Genomic DNA, 18,085 nt, shown 5'->3' with positions numbered 1-18,085 from the left:
GTTATATGCAAGGTAAATTCACTCCTATGTGATAGGTGTGGTGGAAGCCTGCAGTCAGCTCCTTTGTGTGGTGCATTGTGGGAATGACAGGCACCATAGTCTCCTATATGGATCTGTGCTCCTTGCTCGTCTGTGACATGTGTTTCTGTAATTGCCATCCCCATTATGGCTTCTAAGCATCCCACTAGCTTATTTCCTACCTCTCTCCATGTGCTTATGTGTACTGTCTGCCTTTGCTGAGTACCAAAATTGTCCTGTAAAAGTGGTAAAAATGGATCCTGGGGGTCAGTACAGTCAAGGTCTTGGAACATATCCCTATTTGTTACATTGTAAAATGGGTTCCCTTTATGTGAATTCAAGAGGAAGGTCAGGCAGAGGTACTGTGGGTCAAATTGCAAGGGGGCAAGGTGAAAGGGATCTTAGGGTGAGTGTCTACTACAGACCACCCTGTGAAAGAGTTGAGCTCGGCCAGGATTTCTCAGTACAGCTTATGGAGGCCATTAGGTCTAGGGATGTCATTGTCATGGGGGACCTAAACTACCCAGACATCTGCTGGGAGGAGCAGTCAGCCAGGTCTGACCGTTCGTGTAGGTTCCTAGCTGAAATACAGGACCTCCACCTTATCCAGGAGGTGCACAGCCCCACTAGGGAAGATACCTTGCTGGACTTGGTCTTGGCCACTGGGGACGACCTGGTGAGGGGACTGCAGGTCCTTGACCACCTGGGTGACAGTGATCATCACCTGCTGGAATTTCCCATTCAGTGCAGGATGTTGAGGGCTTATACCAAGACTAAAGCCCCTGACTTCAGAAGAGCCAACTTCAACAAATTTAGGAGATTAGAGGGGGAGGCACTGAGGGCCCAAAAGGTAGAAGATATGGGAGTCCATGAGGGGATGGTACCTTAAGGGGATGATCCTCCAGGTCAGAGTGTGACAGTCCCCGAGAGAAAGAAGGGGGGTAAGAGTGCTTTGAAACCCCCATGGGTCAGCAAAGCCATTTGAGAATGTCTGAGGGCCAAAAGGGAGGCATACACCCGGTGGAAGAGAGGGGCCATCACCAAGGAGGAATACTCCTCCTTGGCCTGTGAGTGTAGGAGGGCTATTAGGAAGGCCAAGGCTGGGGTGGAGCTCAGGCTAGTGACCAGGATTAAGGACAACAAAAAGTCCTTCTTCAAATACATTGGGAGTAAGAAGAGTGCATCGGGTAATGTAGGGCCCCTGCTAGACTCAAATGGTAATCTTGTGGCTATGCCAGATGAGAGAGCCGAAATTTTTAACAAATTCTTTGCCTCTATCTTCTTGGACAGGGACCACGACAGCTCTCCCACCACAGGTAGGGGCAGTCTTGGGGATAGCACTGCCAGGCCTTGGGTCTGCGCAGATGTAGTTAAGGATCTTCTGGAAGGGCTGGATGTTTTTAAATCTGTGGGCCCTGATGCCCTCCACCCATGGGTGTTGAGAGAGCTGGCAGGAGTCATTTCTGTGCCCTTGGCCTGGCTGTACGAGCAATTGTGGTCCACGGGCCAGGTGCCCAGAGATTGGAAACTAGCTAATGTGGTCCCCATTTATAAGAAAGGGAGAAAGGAGGACCCAGGAAACTATAGACCCATAAGCCTCACGTCGGTCTTGGGGAAAATCCTTGAAATAATTATCAAGGATCACATCTGTGAGGGGCCAGCAGGGGAGATCATACCCAGGAGAAATCAACATGGGTTCATCAAAGGCAGATCCTGCCAGACCAACCTGATGGCCTTTTATGACCAGGTAACTAAATCCCTGGATGATGATGTCGCCGTGGACATAGTCTTTCTGGACTTTAAGAAGGCCTTTGACACTGTCTCTCACCCCATTCTCATTAATAAACTGAGCAACTGTGGCATTGATGCCTACACAGTTGGATGGGTGAAAAATTGGCGGTCGATGGGTTGTACTCGACCTGGCGGAATATGAATAGTGGGGTCCCCCAGGGCTCGGTCCTGGGACCCACACTGTTCAACATCTTCATCAGCAACTTGGACGAGGGGATGGAAAACACTTTGTCTAAGTTTGCTGATGACACCAAGATGTGGGGAGAGGTAGGCACGCTCGAAGGGAGAGAGAGGCTGTAATTAGATTTAGACAGACTACAGAAATGGGCGGATGGTAATAGGATGGAGTTCAATGTAGATAAATGCAGGGTGCTGCACCTGGGGAGAAGGAATCCACAGCATACATGCAAGTTATTATTGACTCCAAGTTGAACATGAGCTGCCAATGCCAGACCGCAGCCAGCAAAGCCACCTGCACCTTGTTGTGCATCCAAAGATGCATCTCAAGCTGGTCCAGAGAGGGGATACTCCCCCTCTATGCGACATTGGTCAGGCCACAATTGGAGTATTGCATCCAGTTTCGAGTACCGCACTTTAAGAAGGATGTGGCTTGCCATGAGAGGGTTCAGAGGAGGGCCACCTGCTTGGTTGGAGGGCAACAGGGCAGGCCCTATGAGGAGAGGCTGAGGGACCTGAACCTGTTCAGCCTCAGCAAATGGAGGCTGAGGGGGGATTTGATGGTTGCCTACAAACTCGTTAGGGAAGATCAGCAGCAAATAGGAAGGGCCCTACTCCCCCCAGCAGCACCTGGGGTGACGAGGAACAATGGCGAGAAGCTGCTGTGGAATAGGTTCAGGTTAGAGATTAGGAGGCACTATTTCACTGTTAGGGTGGCTAGGATCTGGAACCAAATCCTAGGGAAGTGGTCCTCGCTCCTACCTTGGGTAAATTCAAAAAAAGGTTAGATGAACACCTGTCTGGGGTCGTGTGATCCCAGCGTGTGCTTCTGCCAGTGGCGGGGGTCAGACTAGATGATCTGTTTAGGTCCCTTCTGACCCCAAACTACTATGAAACTATGAAAGTGAACTTTCCCACAAAAATCCTTTCTTATTTTTCTCCTGGAATTTAGCAGATAATAACTAAAGGAATAATTGGGAGTTTTAGGTAGAAATAGTTTAGGTTTAATTCAGTCTATGGATAAGAGAATTTTTCACTTGACTTGCCTTAGGTGTTAGAACAAATACCATAATTATTCTGTCTACTAATGAGATTTATTTTAATTTCCAGGTTTTTTTTCCCCCAGTCACTAGAGAATAAGCAGATTTATGGCTTAACATTAACAGTGTTGTTTTGGTTTGAATTCGTAATTAACTGCCAGTGAATGGTAAATTATTCTATAAGCTTTCAATTGTGTGATGCAAAAGATTGCATTAGACCAGCAAATAATTATGCAGTATATTTCAATGTAATTACAATAATTGGTTTTTGTGTTCTTTTAAGTCGCAGCACTGACAACAAGTCAGGAGATGATTCCAATTTTAATGTCAAGGCAATTTGTATTCCTTGAACATTAACAGCCGTGAAAAATAAAAACATTTTCAGACTAGTTTATTTTCTTTAATAGTCCCACTAAAACTGTACTTCCCTGTAAAATAAACATTTTTACTATAAAGCTGGTTCTGAATCCCATAATGGAAAGTAACTCTATATATTTATATTACATGATACACTTTCTATGTGTAATTCTAAGAGTTTGTATGTGTTAAGAAGCTGTCCCTGCAGAGCCAACAAGCTGCCAACTCGCATTTCTCTGTTCAGTGTAGGGTCAAGTTCTTCTTGTCCTTTAAAACAAACAAAAGAAGCAATGAAGAAGTAACATTTTCTAAGCTAATTTGGGCTGATATTTTTTCCCTGAATGTTCTTGCTATATGGTTAGCTCTTCAGAATCCCTGAATAAGCACAATCAATACATTATTTGCTAGTCTCATGTATTGATAACAGTAATGGGAGGGACCTTAGTCATGGCCTGCTAATCCTCTGAATGTATTCCCAACATGCAGGTGGCATCCCTGGCTCTGAAAAAGATACATTTAAATGGGTTCAAAATGGCTGTGAGAACTGTAACACAAACATTGAGCAAAATGATTTAAAATAATGGCTCAAATTGCTGGTTAGGTCTTGAATTTCATTTGAATGACAGCAATGAAATACCTGTTAGCCAGAAATGAGTCAGAATGCTTCTTTGTTGTAGAATATTGAAAAATGGTTTAATCCTGCCAAAGCTTGAATGAATTAGACCTAGTAGGTTCTCTGCTTTTAGGAGATCCCTGTTCAAATGCTTTGCGAGCTGCTGCAGGCAGCACAGTAAGACCTTTGGCCATGAGATATGCTACAAAAAAGGCCTTGTTGACAATAGGTGTCAGCAATTAGTCCAGTGCTATTTCAAATACCAAGGCTGAACTACACGTGTAGATAACTGTGACAGAACTGGAGTTGTTCTGTAGTATGTTATGAATGATAGTAATTTATAACCTTTTTGGCAGAACTAATTAAGCTGGGTATGATGCTATGCTAATGCTTTGCTTCTGGTTACAGCACTTAGAGGCATATAGACATATATCTTTATAGGCCTAGTTGCACCTCTGTCCTATTCGAGGTATGCGTGAAGCCTTGCGCCTTCATCTCTTGAAGTAACAGAAGTACATGAATCTTCTACCTCTTGACTAGGTCTTGAAATACAGTACTCTGTGGGCAGGTCTACACGAGATGCCTTAATGCGCATCATGACAAAAACCATGCTAATGTGCAGTAGAATTAGTCTACTGTTCATTAAGCATCACCAAAAAAAAATGTTCACCTTTGCTACTGTGCATTAGCATAGATACTGCACCTTTATCTAGTACCTCATATTAGAGGTGCCAAACTTAATGCACAGTAGCAAAGGCATATTAATGAACATGTAGACACGTCCTGTGTATGAAGCATTGTTACCTAGCTAGTCTGATGGAGTTTGGATATCTGTTGTTTTCCTTGATACTGATATACAGGACAAAATATCCTCCTTGAAGCAAAAGAAATGGTTTATTCTGCTTTAGGAATAAAGCAAGAGGAGAGGATTTAAAAAAACAGCAGTCTACATGCAGATGTATCTTACCTAAATACTTACCAGTCCAATTGATAATTTAGGCTGGCTAGCTGACTATGTCTTTCTGTTTCCCCCAATCCCCCTCCCCCTCCCTACCTTCCCCCCCCCCACATACCCCTATATCTCTTGAGGAAGAAAACTTTTTAAAGTTTAAGGAGAATCATCTTCCTGTTGTTCCTTTCCACCCCTGGGTTTTGCATCCTAAACCAGTCCAGTGATATAGAGTAGAAGGATGAGCAAGAGGGCTGTGATCCACATCTTTGCCATTCTCCTATAACAACCTTCAAGTGTATGTTTTATCTAGACCTCTCCTTTATCCTTTTTACTTGTTTTTAGTTCCTTGATTTGATCTAATATCATATTATGCATATCTTAATAACTAGGATAGCACACAAAATTAACGAATTTTATATTTATATATAATAAATATATATATATAAAGGGCTTAGTCCAAGTCCATCTGTCCGTGTGTTTGTCTGCCTGTCTGTGATGCTCTTGGAGCACTCTAATTGGTTGTCTTGGCAGCCAATCCCAATGCTTACTGAAACAACCAATTAAAGTGCTCTACACAGACAGACAGCCAGACATGGGGGTGTGCTGTAATGTAAAAAGGAATGGATAGTTTGCTATTGAGCATAACATAACATAAACTGGAAATCTAGAAGGTGAAGCTATGGGAACTGTTATTTTAAGCAGGGTGACGGGGGTTATAGCGTTTTTCACAGGCATGCCAGAAATGAGCCCTATACCCTCCCCTAGTGTTGATCTGACCCTTCCTCTGCTCAGTATGCTGCCCTGCTTCCTGCTTTATCTGCTGCTGTGCTGCTTGGCACCTCCTTGACCTACTGCTTCCCACATCACTTGTGGCATTTGTGCCTCCCCAGACTTTCATAGATTCATAGATTCTTAGATGTTAGGGTCGGAAGGGACCTCAATAGATCATCAAGTCCGACCCCCTGCATGGCAGGAAAGAGTGCTGGGTTTAGATGACACCAGCTAGATGCCTATCTAACCTCCTCTTGAAGACCCCCAGGGTAGGGGAGAGCACCACCTCCCTCGGGACCCCGTTCCAGACTTTGGCCACTCTAACTGTGAAGAAGTTCTTCCTAATGTCTAGTCTAAATCTGCTCTCTGCTAGCTTGTGGCCATTATTTCTTGTAACCCCCAGGGGCACCTTGGTGAGTAAAGCCTCACCAATTCCCTTCTGTGCCCCCGTGATGAACTTATAGGTAGCCACAAGGTCACCTACCAACTTTCTCTTGCGGAGGCTGAAGAGGTCCAGGTGCCCCAGTCTCTCCTCATAGGGCTTGGCCTGCAAGCCCTTAACCATACAAGTGGCCCTTCTCTGGACCCTCTCCAGGTTATCCACATCCCTCTTGAAGTGTGGCACCCAAAATTGCATGCAGTATTCCAACTGTGGTCTGACCAGCGCCTGATAGAGGGGAAGTATCACCTCCTTGGTTCTGTTCATCATGCATCTGCTGATGCACAATAAAGTGCCATTAGCTTTCCTGATGACTTCGCACACTGCCGACTCATGTTCATCTTGGAGTCCACTAGGACTCCAAGATCCCTTTCCGCTTCCGTGCCACCAAGCAGGTCATTTCCTAGGCTTTCATGTTTCAGTTCACAAATAATGTCATGCTTTCAGTCCATGCTTTCATGTCATCAGTTCACAAATAATGCCGTTGTTACTTATCATGATATATTAGACAGGCATTATTGCCAGGTTTTCTTTTAATCAGGGGGACAGTATAGGCAGATGCAACTCACACAGGGTTTCACTCCTTTGTTTAAAGTTAGCAATTTTTTTAAAGGTATAATGCTTAGAGTACTGACAGTTGTAGATCAGTAAGAGCATTAGTACCAATGGGCACATTTTCATGAGATGTTTACTACACAGTAGACTAATTGGTTGCTCAGTAAACATCTTGGTGTCTGCACATGCATCCCCATTTGGCTGGAGTGAACTAATTTACTCTGCAGCAGGATAGTATTTGTACTTTTACCCCCCCCCCCAAAGTATTTAAAAAAACTCCTCAGCAGTTGATGTGTAGGTGCTAGAGGGGCTGGCTGGGGCATGAGGCTGCTTCAGCGTGGGGGTTGCTTGCTGGCTAACCCCACAATGAAGCTCCCTCATTCTGCAGCCAGCCCCTCTGAAGCATGTTGAGCCCAGAGGAGCATCCCTGGGCTGGCAGGTTGACCCCCGGGGCCACCTGCTGGCTGAGGCTGCTTTGACTCAGCTCCATGTGCTGTACATGAATAAATTCTGGAGCTTATTGCTTCGGAGTTAATTGCTCCTGGGTACATATTAAAATGGTTCACCTGGGAGCAATTAACTCCAGAACAATAAACTCCCGAGTTTATTCAGGCACAGTAATAGCATGTGTAGATGTGCTCAGTGATGCACACTGCTACTTTGCTACTGTGTTGTATTAATGTTCTTTTGAGAAGTCCTACTTGAGTGTGTGGCAGTACTTCAGTTTCCAAGTATAATTAGTCTCTTAATCTCTTTCTGAAACTAACAATAAACCTGCTTAGCATCATATTTGGCAATGATTGAAAGTTTGGTGATATGGGCATTTTTTTACAGGGAGACTGTTTAAATCATTTCACATAAGTTGGCTGGTAATAGTAATAATTTGAGGCTCATTTTATGTTAACTATAGGAATAAGATATTATGTTTTATGATGTTATATCAAATGACTTATATATATATATTGCACCCTTCTTGTCCACTAGGTCTTACAAGGATGTTCAAGCAATCAGGTAGGTTTTTTCCTACAAATTCAGGAGTGTATTCTGTTGCATTTTATCTTCCAGTTTTCAAATGCAGTGTGATGTTGTGATTTTTAATTTGCTTCTGTACTCACTTGCACACCATACCATCCACCACTCTTATGTAATCAGTAGTTATGATTGCATGGGATGTAAGTCAGTATGTAATTTGACCTGTTACTTTATCCAGTTCAATGACTGTAGAAAGAATGTTGTCAGTTTAGTGTCTAATTTTCTATGCTATGTAGTAAGATGCTATTTGAATGCTGATTGTTTTAAAATAGTTATTTATTTAGGAAACCATGTGTTGAAATTTATCTAAAATGCACGCAACAGAACTGTAGCAATAGCGTACTAACTTTTCTGAGTTTCTAAAACTTTCTGCTTTTGAAAGCATATTTTTTGCATATGCTTGCTAGTATGCTTACAGTGAATGCACCTGCAGATACAGATTTCTTCTTGTTACTCCAGTTATCCATTGCCACTGTGCTTTTCTGTTTTTCCTTTCTGGCATTATTTCTTGGTTTCTCTGTGGCCTGATTCTGTAGATCTTCATTTTGTGAGAAGAATACCCATTGAGTTCAGTATGAATTGTTTTCTTTATGCTAAAATGCATCAGTCCTGCCATTTAGAAGGCTCAAACTTTCAAACCTAGGGGCACTTGTAGATGTGCTGTGTGGTGGCTCCAACGCACTGTATTTACAGTACATTTTGTGTATTAGCATCCCTATACTTCAAAATGGCAACAGGGGCACTTGAACTAAAGCAGGGATGCTAATACATGAGATGCTGTGCTGCTTTAAAAAGATTAGCTTTTAGAGGCCCTTTCCCCCCACACTTGGAGCATGTATAAAAGTGCCCTAGATTCCTAATGTTAAGCACAGTAATTTGCCTTTTCCTCACAAAGGAGCAATTTCAACTCCCATTAATTTTAGTAGATTTTCATCAGTGCTCAGCAGTTCAAAAAATAAATCTATGTACAGTTAACTACAACCGAAATTTAACATGGCTGAGAGCCATAGGACACCACACTTCTGAGATGTACATGCTGCAGCATTGGTGATCTGTGTTCAGTGGCACAGCTAAATAGCAATTTGTTGCTGAATACCTTTCTTCAGGAGCTCCATTTAAACTGCATGGGAGCTACATGTGACTTGGGAGTAGTGGTATAGCACCTCCTACCCCAACCCCCGACTTTGATTTCATGATTTAAAGGTGCTAACTTTAGGCACCAGATTTGAACATTTGGCTTGAAATTTTCAAATACCTATAATAAACATTCAAATTTTTCTTTTATTTCTAAAGTTGTAGAATTTTGGGGGGGCTACAATTCAGGTACTGAATTATACATAAAAACCAGCAATGCAAATAATTGTGGTTCCTTCATAATAATTATTACTACTAAAATTAAAAATGAATTACGTGTATACATATAATAACCATGTGCTTTTATTACATGTGTATGATTCATAATGTGATTGCTTAGTCTATGAGAAGGGTATGTGTTCTTGAACATTTCCTAACTGCTAGGGACAAACTTAAAAGGCTTCTTAGTAGGCTTCTCTAATTACTTTTCTGTGGTGACTTATAGAGAAAGGTAGTTCAGGTGCTGGGGCACAGCCACTGTTTTGTGGTACCATAAATGGGAAGGAAGACCTTTTTATGATGTAAGTAGGTACATGAGTTGATTTTTTTTCAGTTGCATAATTTTAAAAATCATTTGCCATAGCTCCAGATTAGTGCAACCAGTGGATTAATATAATTATAATTATATAATTAATATAATTTCCTATTTCAAGATGGAAGCAAAGCAAATCAATTGGAATTTAACTTAAGGATAGGTTAGCAGGACTGCCCTACTTTGTTCTTGAATAAATGCATTTTTCCACAACCTGTTAAATTAGCAGGTTACTGGGTAGCAGATATTTATACCATGTAATGACCGTGCTATAATGCAGTTCGAACATGCCTCAACTGTACAAAATTTTCATAGTTACATTTGATAGACTGGTTCCAATGAGCAGTAAGCATGATAACAAAAGAAAAGAATCTTAGAAAAGTAGGGCTAAAGAGACCTCATGAGATTATCTAGTCCAACCCTCTGCTCAAGGTAGGATCAAGCCTATCTAAACCATCCTAGATGCATGTTTGTCTAACATAGGGCTGTCCAAATGGCAGCCTGTGGCCACATGAAGCCCTCAAGAAACTAACTTGTTACCTGTTGGATCCTGCAGCCACCTCTCCTACTACTGCATGGTGGAGGAAGGCTGGGGGTTATGCATCACCACTGCTACCTACATGTCATGGGCAGTGGGAGGCATCAGTCCTGGGACCCCACCACTGCAGCACCACTATATGGTCTGTGAAGTTAGCAGGCAGGGGGGTGTACCCTGGCATCGCGGGTAGCCCCTGGTTTCACCAAAGTTGGACGAGTCAGGATAGAGGAGCTAGCCAGGGGGTGGAGGGTCAGCAGGCTGGAGGGGATTGGAGGTCTGCCAGGGGATGGGGAGTGGGTACACCCTGTGAGGGGTAGGGGAAGCAGATGTGACCTATGGGTGGGGTGGGGGCAGGTGCAACCCATGAGGGGTGACCCATGGGTCAGGGAGGCAGGCATGACCCATGAGGGGTGGGGGTGGCAGATGTGACTCATAGGTGGAGTAGGAGGGGTGGGTATGATCCATGGGTAGAGTAGGGAGGTTCCCCCAGCAAAACTACACCACCATCCCTCCTGCCCTTCCCCCAGCGGGATTTAGTTGCTCAGCTCCAGCAGTGGCAATTGCTGATAAAAGCAGCTGCACCTGGAGTGGCTTGAGAGTGCTGGCTGGGGAGGAGCAAGGGGCTATGGGGACAAAAAATAGACTGGGGGGGGGGAAGGGGAAGTGAAAAGAGCAGCCTTGCAGCTAGGACCAGTGGCTGGGCTTTCCCAGCTCTGGGGCTGTGCAGGGGAAGTGCACAAAAATTCCACACACCAGTTTGAATTAAATCAAATGAGTCTGATACTACATGGGTGCAGATTTATCTTAAACTGGGTTCTGCAGTTTTCAAACCAGTTTGTGTGCATGGAACTTCCGTTTTGTTACAGAAATTGTAAGGTTGGCACCAGGACAAGCTAAGTTTATATTGGGTGGCCATTTTGAACCCGATTTAACTTCTTGAATGGCTGTACTTAGCCCAAAACTTCATGAATAGCTCTCATGCACAGCTCCCAGTCATAATGTTCAAAACACCTAAAACACCCTAACTTGCCAAAGGTAAAGCAGTCCTACTACTGCAGGGACAGGAAGTGGTTTGTTAAAAATGCCCAAGAAATCCAAGGAAGAGGACCATACCTGTATCCCAGAAGAGGACAAAAACCCACACAGTCCATGCCAGTCTAGCCATGGGGTAAAAATTCCTTCCTAATACTGACTGTGGCAACTAGTCTGCCACTGAACAGAGGAGCATGACCCTCTAGCTAAGAACCTCTTGGATTTTTAAATCCTAAAAGGAGCATTAGTACACTCCAGTCATCATCCCTTGCTTAGGTTATGGCCAATAATGCTCTGAGGAGGAAGGTGAAAATACCTCTTGATAGTTGAATCAACAGGAAGGGAGAAATTACTTCCTTGCCCCACTCCACTCTGCAGTGCAACCTGTGAACCACAAACACAAGATTACACATCACACATTGTGCATACTACCTAGAGAGTCAGACAGATGAACTTTCAAGTTAAATGTTCATAAGAAGTGTGTCATAACATTTTGTAGGGGTTTAGGTTGTAGCCGTGTTGGTCTAGGCATAGGCATAGGCAGACAAGGTTCCTTGGGTGAATTTGATATCTTTTATTAGACCAACCCAAATGATTGGAGAATAGTTATTAAGCAAGCTTTCTGGTTCAAAAACCCTTCGTCAGGCTAAGGAAGCTTCAGCAGTTGGTATGTGCTCTTCCTGCATTCCATCCAGGAAGAGCACACACCAACTGCTGAAGCTTCCTTAGCCTGACGAAGGGTTTTTGAACCAGAAAGCTTGCTTCATAACATTTTAGCTTTTATTCAGAAAGTAAACTTTTCAGACTTGTTTGTCAGGTCAATTCCTCATAGATAGACAATTTTGGTACAAATAGACCACATAGTGTATCTTGTTACTTTTCTTTCACAGGTTATTTTGCTTCAGAACAATTTTGTTTTCCATAATTTATTTTTATAAGCAATATAAAGCCCTTGTCTTTGAATTAAGTTAAAGTAACTTGAAAACAAAAACAGCACTGAAGGTTTGAGTGGAATTAATTTTTTTAGTTCCTTTTTGATAGTGTTCTGTAATAAACTAGCCTTTTCAGTTTAATTCAAATAGAGAAAGAAACCTTATTTTTGCTGCTCCATAAATGTTAGTCTTCTTACTGCTTGGGGTGGGCATTGGTTTAGCTTACTTTGTGCTTCCTGTCCGGCCCTTCTCTGGCCCTGTGTTTTTGCATGCAGGTCGACAGCTTTCGTGGTCATCTTTCTCCATTTGTGCTGCAAGTTGTCCCTCATCACCAGGTACAAGGCATTGTGCCTATATGCACCATGATTTATGTCCTAAAGAAGTGCCTATTGACATGACAACAAATGATTTGTTAACCTGGCTCAGATTTATAGACCGCTATCCATGATGTGCCTCTGTTTCCCTTCACTCAAGTCCTTGTGGTGTCAGCATTCATGGGAATCCTTACTTTTGATCCTCTCTAACACCTATTGCAACATGGTGCAGGCTTTTCCTTGGGTGTTTTGGTGAATCTGAATTTGTTGGGAATTAACTCAACAAATAGGAGCCAGGGAGCAAGCTTAGATGGAGTTTGGCCATTCTGAATATTTTAGCAATAGCAGATTACTTTCATTAACTGAATGTAAATAATATATTTTAAAATATTAAATACCTAATTCTCCCCCCCCCCCCAAAAAAAAATTATTCTGACAAACCCCAATAAGCAGACTTTCTTTTTCTTTCTTATCTCTCCCCTCTTCTCTTTTTGGTGGCTATGTAGAAATGCATCCCTTTGGCATTTCTGACTTGTTCAGTGGTATCCTAATAGTGGAGTGTTATCACATTTGCCACAATATTAGCAAACAGTACCAAGTGCTGGTTTGGGAGCATCAGTGAATAAAAACAACACAAAATAATCCCATTTTGTTTACAACGGGGAACCTAATAATAAAGAAAAATTCTGAAATTTCCTTCCCTCTTTTGTCTGAGACAGAATGGTACAAATCCTTTTTTTTTTCATATCTTTTCTTGAAAAAAATAAGTTTGTTTTTACCGAGGGGACATCAGAAATTTTACCTCTATAAGGAGAGCCTTGGCTGTTGGTTGCTGATGTTGTCTCTACAGGTAGTTTTCTTTTCAGTAGCAGTAGTTTTAAATTCAAGGGGTGTCTTTCAGGGCACAATTAAGTATGATTAATTGAGGTATCTGATAAAAAAAAAAAATCATGAATTCTCAGATAAATCCCCCAAATCTGTGGTTAAAATTAAAGGTGCTCCCCCCTCAGTCCTGCCAGAGGGCCCCCCAGTTGCTAGGGCTATGGGGCAAGGGATCCAGGTCCACAGCCTTCTGCCTGCTGTGGGCTCAGGCGGGGTGTGGAGAGGATCTTCCCGCCACAGCGTGCACTCCCAGAGGGTCAGAGGGGACCCACAGCCCCCAGATCTGTGCATGAGACAGGGATGGGGCAGCTGTGCACAGTGGACTTGGGCTCCCGCCCTGCTGCCCTTCCTCGGGACCTCCGCAGCCCAGTAGGTGTGACCCAGTGCTGCAGGGCAGTGTGTGGCCATGCAGGAATGCTGCTTGTGGCTTTGAGATCCACACTGCCTTGGTGATGTCTCTCTCATGTGCACAGCAGCAGTGAGGGACACATCCTCATGCCACCACCTGCACTGCCCCTGCGTGTGTGGGGGATGCTTTGTCAGGGCAGTGTGGAGCTCACAGATGCAAGCAGCTTTCCTGCATGGCTGTGCTCTGCCCAGCAGCACCAAGTCACACCTGCCGGGCTGTGGAGGCCTTGGGGGAGGGCAGCAGGGCAGGAGCCCGAGCCTGCCATGGGCAGCCTGTCCTGCCCCCACCCTGCACACAGATCTGGGGGCACAGGTCCCCCCTTTCCCTCCTGGGAGTGTGAGCAGAAGTGGGGTGCCACCCCCTCTGCCCCCCACCCCCGCACAAGCTGCCTGTGGCCCTGTCCTGCTCCCCACTGAAGCCTTGCGGTTGTGCATTGCTGCCCTGGGTCCCAAGTCCCCCACACTGCTCATCAGGGCAGCATCCCCAGCCCTGCCCAACTCCCTCCCTCCCTTTCTCTCTATGGGGGCCTCAATCCTACCCCCCCCCCCCACACACTTGCGGGAGCTGCTCTCTAGGATGCCTGGGTCAATATACATATACATGAACATAGTGCTCCCTGCCTGACCGCCCCCTCCTGCTCCCTCCCAGCCCCCTGCAGGCTGGAACTCTGCCAGCCTGCAGAGAGCTCGCTGCAAAACTGCAAAATCCATGAGTTCCTCCACTAAAATGACAAATCCACATTTTACTCCAGTAAGGGGGAAAATCCTTGTTTTACTCCGTTTTTCTGTGGGAAACGGAAAAGCCAGATCCCTGGTGATCACCTTAAAAATAAAATCCAACCAACCCATTTTTGTTGGATCAATTTTGAGAGATGTTAGACATCCCAGCTATACAGTTGGGAGTGATGTTAGACAAGGCTTGTTGTTCTGTTTTGTTTTTTGAATCACATTAATTAACCTATTGAGTTAAACAAAAGGAATTCTAATACCTTGCATTTAGCTTAGGGTGCGTCAGCTTCTTTCTGATATAGGAGGAATGACAACTTCTGCCTAAAAACTAGTCTAGTTCCTCTCCAAACTATATAGTTGAACAAATAAAAATCTCACCAAATCTCTCTCTTTCTCATATATAAAAATAAGATAAATAAAACGTATTGGGCAAAAGAGAAGGTGTTCTTGGTCAAACAGAATATGTACATTTATTTTTTTAGTAATCAGCACAGAAAGGTGCACAGAACTTTTTCTGCTCTAGGAGCAACAATTAATTTGAACAGTTCAGGATATTTAATGACATTCCTCATAGTGCTTTAGTTCCAATTCCAGATTTTCAAGTCACTGACCTTCCACTGGTCATGTTTAGGGAACTCCTGGAGCTCTAAAACAGACTTGCTGTAGTTCTTTGTGCTGCTGATGGCATTTGCAGTAGAACTCCTGCCTCCTTTTCTCTTCTCTCCCCTCTCCCACAAAAAGCAGTAGTTTGTTTCTGCATGGCCGCTGCTGAGAAAGAAACCCAATTAAAATAAATTAAAGAAAAGAGGTACAGTTCAGGTTTGAGTTGCACCTCAAGCTAGTTGCATATTTATTCCTGGATAGCACCATTGCCATGTTGAAGGTATTTTAATATTAATGCTCTACATAGCTTCAAAAGTTAGTTTCTGAGTTCCTGCTTTTTTGATGATCATATCTTTGTATGTAATCTTTGGAATTTTGATTTATGGCCAAACATATTTTGGAAATTCACACAATAAAAATTGCAGTCTCTTTGCAATGTACTAGAAAAATTGCTTCAGAATACATCATTTCTAAGCAAAAAGTTAACACACAACAATTAAAGATGCCTTAAGGTATAAAATATTTAATGTAGGTAACATGAAGTCTGAATTTATCATTGATAGTGAAGATTGGTTGTACAGGATGAGAAAACTTAAAGGTTTAGGGGACTAATATTTTAAAGAGTAGGACTACTTTTAGTGAGTTAATGTTATGGAGAGGCATCACTTAGTACTGAATGAGCCATAGCAGGGTTCAGGGATTTGGTGTTAAATTGCTTTTACTGTTCAGGTTGAAAGGATAAAAACTGAATTGCCTTGTATCAGCTTAATACTTCACTAACCTGAATTGACTCTGCATGAATTGAATACTTCCAATAAAGTAGCACACACTTTGTCTGAGAGCACTATGGGATCAGATTGTATATAACTGCCAAATGTTATGAGTCTCAAATAGTGCTTTCCTGCCTAAGTAACTCAAAGCTGCACGTCTAGGGGTGGCTCTTTCTTCTGCAGCAAGAGGTAGAAATAAATTAAATTCTCCCAGATTCTTGTGGATGGTAGAAGCTGGACTATGAGATAAACACCAGGCCCTTGAATCATCTGGAGAAACTGTCCTGGTTTCTTTGCTGATATCTGGCATTCATAAACAGTTGAATAAGCTGCATTATGTCCCTATAGTGTATAGAGCTGTACCATAGCCTTGTTGCTTACAATCTAAAGGGAATATTAATGTCACTTAGGATGCACTCAGTTGGCATAAAAGGGGTAGTAACTTTTAAGAGATGCAGCAACCATCAGGAACAATAATGAGTTATGTTTTATCCTGAAGCATATGAAGCCAAATTGCTTTTGCTGATTTACAGATCTGGTATATGGGGGAGAGGTCATAAATCAGGTTGGCACCACACAAAAACCTAGGTTTTTGTACTTTTAGCTAGACACCTCGAAGCAGAAAAAGGATTAGAAATAATGCAAGTGACAGAGTATAATGGGTATGTTTTCTACATTGACACATGCTTATAAAGCATGCTACTAAAATCTTATGCCACCTGCAGTTTCCAAATAGTGCTGACAACTAGCACAAAATTAAATTGTAAGTTTGAAGTGAGATAGTCACACATGATGGTACTGGGGTCTGTCTTTTTGCCAGGGGATGAAGGAAGGGCCTAACTAGTTAATCCAGATTTAAGTAGTAACCTGGTCACATGTCAATGCGATGAATGACTGGATAAAATGAGGACTAGGCCACAAAGTTATTATATAAAATATGTGTAATAACTACAGCTGGTTCCCCTTGTGCCTTAAGTTGCACATGTAGTCAGCATCAGCTGATGGGGGTTCCCATGCACCCCTAAGGCTAGGAGTGCTGATCAGCTGGCTGATGCTCCCAGCTTCAGGAAAACATCAGTGTCAAGGGCTCCAGTGTGCCTGTAAGACTGGGAGCAAGCAACTACCTGCTGCTCCCAGCTGCGGGGGCACATCAGAGGCCTTGACTCTGCTGCATCCCTGTGGCTGAGTTCAGTAGTCAGCTGATTGGTGCTCCCAATCTGGACCTTGATATGTTCCAGAAGCTGGGAGCAGGGGACCAGCTGACTGGCTTTCCACTTGCTGATGCAGGGGAAGCCTGGGATCATGATCCTGGGCTCCCCCTGCACCACCAATATAACATGATGGGACTCTGATTGTCACTTCCACAATCATGCCTCCTGCCATTTGTTAGCACTGCAGGAAGCATGACCATAGGCAGTGGAAGGCCGGGACTAACAGGGCTTAACCCCTGAATCGGGCTGGCACAGCAGCTCCAGCACTGCTGCAGCGCCATGCCCAGCACCCCCAATGTGCGCTCCTCCACCACCGAGTGCACAGCACCAGTGCATGCCAGTCCCAGAATGGCTGTGTAGGAGGGAGAGGTGAGGTCAGACGGGCATGCTCCACACCGCCCAGCCCCCCAATAATATTTTCTAGTGGCCCTTATTAGCATGACTGTTGGAATTGTGCATCAGATCCAGTGGCATCTTTAGCTGAATGTCTCCCAGGGACCAAAGAATTGCACATTTTGTCCTGAGATGTAGAAGGCTGCAGTTGTTTGTTGCTTCTACATCCAAGAGCTAGCAGTGCAAATCCTGAATCTAGGCTGTACACCTGGTCGGTCATCTGTGGAAGGGAGAGTCAAGGGTGAAGAGCTGAGTCTTCCACTCAGGACATACTGTGCAGCTTTCTTGTTACTCTATGTCTTAATATGCCCACTTTCTAGGAGTGTGCAACTGGAAGGGAAGATCTGTACAACAGATGTATAGTATGCTACTTAGCAGAAATCCACTGTAGAGCTGAACATGTCTACAGAGCAGGGGTAACAGCAACAACAACAAAGAAGTTGGTTTCATAGTTAGTAGGGTCGGAAGGGACCTGAGCAGATAATCAAGTCCGACCCCCTGCCATGGGCAGGAAAGAATGCTGGGGTTAAAGCATTTTAAGTTGCTTTAAAATGATAAGTTTGTTAATGAATTTGGTAGGTAAAGGTTGCAAAAATCAATCAGTTGTTCTAAAGACAGAAGAGCAGCTGGTGAAGAAAGATAAACTGTGAAGATATCAGGGGGCATAAAATGCATTGTCAATGTGTTTCACAGCCAGTTGTCAGGGGAGCTCAAATATCTGTCCAGTATTATAATGTTGGAGAAAAACTCAGCTAACCAGGTACCTGCTTGTCTTAGAATGAACTACTGGGTTCAGAAGATTCCCTGTGCTTGAACAAAGGACGTACTCATGGTTGTTCACACCCTTGCAAAGCTTTATTTA

At 43.6% G+C, this 18,085-nt stretch overlaps 1 protein-coding gene across 1 annotated transcript in view; it reads left to right on the top strand.

The window, feature by feature from the left end:
• LOC102562053 (potassium voltage-gated channel subfamily KQT member 1) overlaps positions 1–18,085 on the top strand; it is an 819,206-nt gene that overhangs the window by 144,728 nt on the left and 656,393 nt on the right. Inside the window, exon 12 of the mRNA XM_059726208.1 lies at positions 7,698–7,724. Within this exon, the coding sequence (XP_059582191.1) occupies positions 7,698–7,724 (27 nt within the window). The remainder of the gene's footprint in view (positions 1–7,697; positions 7,725–18,085) is intronic.

This window comes from Alligator mississippiensis, chromosome 4 (assembly GCF_030867095.1).
Source record: "Alligator mississippiensis isolate rAllMis1 chromosome 4, rAllMis1, whole genome shotgun sequence".
Classification (NCBI taxonomy): domain Eukaryota; kingdom Metazoa; phylum Chordata; order Crocodylia; family Alligatoridae; genus Alligator; species Alligator mississippiensis.
Note: the sequence above shows the minus strand (reverse complement) of the source record. Positions and strands in the feature narration are given on the sequence as shown.